This window comes from Phaethon lepturus, unplaced genomic scaffold (assembly GCF_000687285.1).
Source record: "Phaethon lepturus isolate BGI_N335 unplaced genomic scaffold, ASM68728v1 scaffold42236, whole genome shotgun sequence".
In the NCBI taxonomy this organism is placed as follows: Eukaryota; Metazoa; Chordata; class Aves; order Phaethontiformes; family Phaethontidae; genus Phaethon; species Phaethon lepturus.
This window is the reverse complement of record NW_010547660.1, coordinates 2,688-7,996: the sequence shown is the minus strand read 5'-3', so window position 1 is coordinate 7,996 and position 5,309 is coordinate 2,688. Positions and strand designations below refer to the sequence as shown.

The following is a 5,309-nucleotide window of genomic DNA, read 5'->3' as shown; positions in this document are numbered from 1 at the left end:
TCCAGCCTTCCTGGGCCCCTTTGTCCTTCAACAAGCAGACTTGTTATTTCACAAAATATATAAACAGCTTTTATGACAAACATCTGTGGATGATTTTAGTTGATTGGAGAGTCTGGTCAGACTTAGTATGATGCATTTGGCCTGCCATTAAATTATGTCAAAGTGCAAATGCATAAATTAAGGAAGTTGAAAACTAAAACTAATGTTTTATCAGGAAGGAATATTCTATTTTTTAAATTTCTTACTTTAATAATGTGTTCGTTCTTCATAAAGTGTATCCAGAAGGTACATACAGAATACTAAGAATTTCTTATGTGAATTGTATTTAATTGTGTTTTTATTATCTAATTTCTGATTCTCAAATTCACATTGTACTTTGAATTTATGTGAATGAATAGTTTTTTATCAAATTTTTTCAAATTTGATAAAGCCTAAATATGTCATGTAATGCGTAGTTGTCAGTGTGCCTGCTGGCTCTCTTCCCTTCCTCCCTCCCCCTTTTTTTTTCTTGTCTGAAGAAAAAAGAAGCCCTCATAATTCAGTTAAGCCACTGTGGTGTGAAATTTATGAAATTACAAAGTCATTTCATACTGTGCTACATGCTGGTAAACTTAAAGTATTTGGATGGCTTTTTTTGGAACATCTGATACAGTGCGATAGTCTTTTAACCACAGTTCCAGTGAGGTGCCATGAGGGCTTGGGAGCAGGCATGGGACGGTTGGTGGCTTACTTCTTTTTCCTCTAGAAATTGTGCTTATCCCATGTGAATATCTAATTTGATTTCTGTAAATATGGAATGGACTAAAATTTATATTTGGGAGTAGAGCTCCCTCTTCCCTGTTTTTTTTATAACTGCTACTAACAAAGATGGTTATATAATAGATGCAAAATTTTATTTCAGAAAACAGTAAGTTAGTGGGTTTTGTAAGACGTAAGCTTGTTAAGAATATAGATATTTTTATTCTAGGAGAGCCACTTTGTATTGAGCATTGAATGCTCACTCAACTGGTTTTAAGTCATTCATCCATTTACACTGTAATTACTTATTTGCCTCCTGACTACTCTGGATTAAGCTCTTGATCTAGGTGTCTAAAATAAGCTGCAGTGTGCAATGTCACATATCCAAGTCTGATACTGCTGGGAAAAGTGAATGCTGTAATATGTAAAATATCTAAAAGATATCCTTATGTGTTTTGGCAGATTGGCAAAATGAGGTATGTCAGTGTTCGTGACTTTAAAGGGAAAGTCTTAATTGATATTAGAGAATATTGGATGGATCAAGAAGGTGAAATGAAGCCTGGCAGAAAAGGTATTGTTCTGCTACATGTTATTTTGTATTAAAACACTGTCTGCAGTTTGCTGGAGAACTTTAAAAAAAGTGTATCAGATTTTTATACTTTGTTACTACATGGTATTTTTAGAGTAATATTTTTACTTTTTTATAATTTATATCTTAACAAATTATTAGTTTTATCTGTAGATTACAAACAAAAGCAAAGTGATTTCGTTGGCCTGGCCTGAGTCTGGTTTCCTAAATGGATTCCCCTGTGATTTATAGAAAACAAGACATCAAATACAAGCAAATTTGGTATGGGAGTTATATACGTAGCCATACATTTTCCTATTGATTAACTTAACTCTATTTCTTGTTTTTATTACAGTTTGATTTCTTATTTCAAAAGTTGCTGAAAAGACTTAAATTATTCATTTGTAGTAAGGTGTTACTTTCTTTAAAACAATGATGATCTTCAATTTGTATCAAATTTTAGATTAAAATATTTTATGTGACTAATTTTGTAAAAAATATTTCAGGATTTTAGTTCAGGTGAAAATACCTCAGGTGTTTAAGTTTTGGTACTGTGCTAATCTACAGCACAGCATAAGCCATTGTACCTTTAATTGCTACTCCCATACTTTTTATGGCATGCCTTCACTGAACCATTTTCAGAATTTTGCCACCTGCAAGATGGAGATGTGAGGATAGTTGCAGTAGTAGTGCTTTCCTTAGTGTCACGTTGCTTCTGTTAGAAAAGCCATTTTTAGAAAAATCATTTTTCATATTGTGCCAAGGAAAGAGGTAAGTATGAAACATCCTGTCCTGGAGACTGAAGACCTTTAATGTAGACTCAGCATAAGGTTTGTTACATTCTCCTAGTGTGTCCAGGAGCCAATAGATGTTTGAAAAGCTTGACAAATGTTTTCAACAGCTCTTAAATAACCACTGAGAATAGGTTTGTATGAACAGGTGTAGCAGTACTGTACAGGAAAATTTCTTGGTTTGGATGTGTTGTTGCTACTTAACAAAAAAGATTACTCCAACTTCTAAGGACTTTAAACTGTTGTGTTTTGAGGTGGAAATCAAAAGTATATGCAGTTTGAGTGGTAAACTATAATGAAACTTGATGGGTATGCCAAGTGACAAAAATTACATGATGTAGATAGAAATGTTTATCAATGTGGATACAGTATTGTGTCTAATGTTCCATTGATGCATTTATGAGCCCCTTACCTAGCTATCCTAAAAACAGTATGAACAGTTGAAATTGCATAATAAAATATAGGAAAAAACAAATCCAACAGTTTAGAATTGTTGTGTCGGATTATTTCCAACAGCAGGTCTGAACTGCATGCAGTTTATCTGATATGTTGTTCAGGGGCATCTTGATGACACTTGGTCCCCTAATAATGGTTAGTATATCTGGCCTAACTGTTTTCAAAAGAAACCTGCCCTCTAAAGGCTGGTAGAAAACTGCTTAAATAGCTCTGTGCAGACTGCTTGCTGCTCTGGTAAGTGGTGTTCTGATAAGACAGTGATGGTAGAAGAAGAAAGAAAAAAAAAAAAAGGTGATGAGCCCCAAAAATGGAATTCAAAATTTCACCTGTTTTCAGGTCCTGTTCCACCTACAGGGAGAAAGTAATTAAGGAAGCCTGATTGCTGGGGGGTGTGGTGTGTGTGTGTAAATAGTAGAAGAGCCTTGCTGGAGAGAGTATGAGAGGTAGGCCTGCGAGTCTGTACTTGCATAGAGTTGGCAGAGAGATTTTAGGGGAAGAATGAGGAGACTAAACCACAAAGGAAGCATGTGCCTGGACTTTGAAGTTCAGGAAATACAAATTTAGAACTGAGGGGATGGGTTGTGGGGCACTGAATAATTATTGATTGAATGTCACTAGAAGCTATAGTGAACTCGAAGTGAAAAAATAACTTCTGTGTTGGTTTGAATGCTGGGGAGTGGAATAGTCTCTCCAAAATGTTACTTATAGGATATGTTGTTCACAGTGCTTTAAGAAACAGGAGGAAAAAAAAGAAAAAAAACCACAAACAACAAACCCCAAACAACAGAATTATACTTTAAAAGTGCATAGAAGTTCAGTCCACTGAGGTATGGCTTTTAGGAGCCAACAGGAATACAATTGCTTTCCTACATTTCTTTTGTGCTGCCTTCGATCAAGGCCAGAGCTGTATTTCACTTCCTGTGTTTAGCCTAATGCTTATGAATGAATTTGTTATACTGTACTTGTTTTCTTAGTAAGTGTGGCTTCTTCAGAGATAAGCTAAGGTCTAAAGTTAAACTGAAGTGTTCCAAATGAGTAGTTTAACTTTGTAACAGAGATGGTTGTTACACTTGAGGCAGCTTAAGCATTAATAGTTGTGACATAGACTTTGTGTATGAAACCAGCATTGACAGTAATTATGCAAGATCCTGCACTACAATTTCTTCTCATCCTAAGTGTTTATTTTTAATGTATTTCAGGTATTTCTTTAAATCCAGAACAGTGGAACCAGCTGAAGGAACAGATTTCTGATATTGATGATGCAGTAAGAAAACTGTAAATAGAGCCATACAGAAACCTTTATCATTTTAGTTGTTTTAAGTGGTCTTTTTACATTGGCTTTTGTTTTCTAAAATATTGGTTTCCATGCTATTGTATATTTGGATTTCAAAACGATTTGTAAGATCAATACTTTTTAATGTGCATTAAAAGCGTATTCTGAGTGAGGCTATTTGTGTATATTTTACTAAAAGGAAATGTGTTGCTTTTACCTCATGGTATAAAATAAATAATATGTAAAGCATAGGTGTTTATGGTCTTTTGATTGAAGGTGTTTGCGAAGGCCACCTAATAGCTTTAGTCTTTGTTTTAGTTTCAGTTTAATTAACTGTTAATATGAATTTTTCTAAGATTTCCTAAAATGTCTCTATTTTTTTTTCCTTTTATTTCATACACTTTGGTATTGCCCTGACAGCTTTCTGCTTTAAGACTTGATACAAACAGTGAATACCTGGTAAAACACATTTTTGTAGATAACTTTAAATACTGTATTTGCTAATTTACCATATTTATTCAGATGTAAACAGTCCTGAGTATATAGACTTTTTTATATTACTTGCATGAAGTGTTATGCTAAACAATAATACTTGAAAACAAGCCACACGCTATTTCTTTCTGTTTTTCTGTAGCTTGCTTGACTTGGAAAATACAATTAGCCTTTATTCTTGGACGTTAGATTTTAGAATGTGATGCATAAACTTTTACAGTAATAGACACATACCTCAGAGTAAGATAGTATTTAAAAGCTCCAAATGTGGTTATTAGTTAGGTACCCTTTTCAAGCTTTGCATTAAATTAATTCTTGAACACGTACCAACTAGTTAGTCTATAGAAAAGAACAGTTAACCTGTCTTTGTAGGTCTTTTGTTTGTTTGAGAGTACTGTGTAAACAACAATGATTAAACTAGGCTGTAACACAGGTTAAACAGTCAAACGGGGTTAGAATTGCTTCAGCCAAAATGTCTGGCTATCATGCTTCTGCCCCATCCACACTGCCTGCCCAAACCATTTAACTTGGCTTGCCTTGTGTGGCTTATGTGTGCAAAACTGTTTTATCTTTTGTACAGAAGATACTTAGCACTTACAATGGAGTGCTGGTACATAGTGGATCATGACTAGCAAACTTTGCTTGTCTACCAGTGTACTATTCTGGTAAGAGAAGCTTCTGTCCAGTGGAAGCCCTATTAGACTAGATGCTGCCCCAGTTGAAGGGCTTCTTGGTAGGTGTCACAAACTATGGAATGAAGAAGAGAGAATATGATGTTTGAGTAGAACTTAGAGATAAGGGGCATGCCAGTACGGAAGTTAATGGTGAAAGATCAAAGTTAGCAGATGCATAATAACTACAGTGAAGAACTATGTTAGCAGAATTGGAGAAGAGTTTATTTTCTGACTTGTTTCATCTTCTTCCTTTAACTGAATTAACTTCATGAAAATTGACATTTCAAGACTATGTAGTGAATGTGCAACTTATTGGT

At 34.6% G+C, this 5,309-nt stretch overlaps 1 protein-coding gene across 1 annotated transcript; it reads left to right on the top strand.

Annotated features, from left to right (window-relative positions):
* Nucleotides 1-1,200: 1,200 nt before the first annotated feature.
* LOC104614376 (activated RNA polymerase II transcriptional coactivator p15-like) lies at nt 1,201-3,832 on the top strand (the record flags this gene model as incomplete). Its single annotated transcript, XM_010289720.1, has 2 exons — nt 1,201-1,309; nt 3,753-3,832. Coding segments are annotated over 2 exons (189 nt in total), but the record flags the coding sequence as incomplete, so codon positions are not given.
* Nucleotides 3,833-5,309: the final 1,477 nt, after the last annotated feature.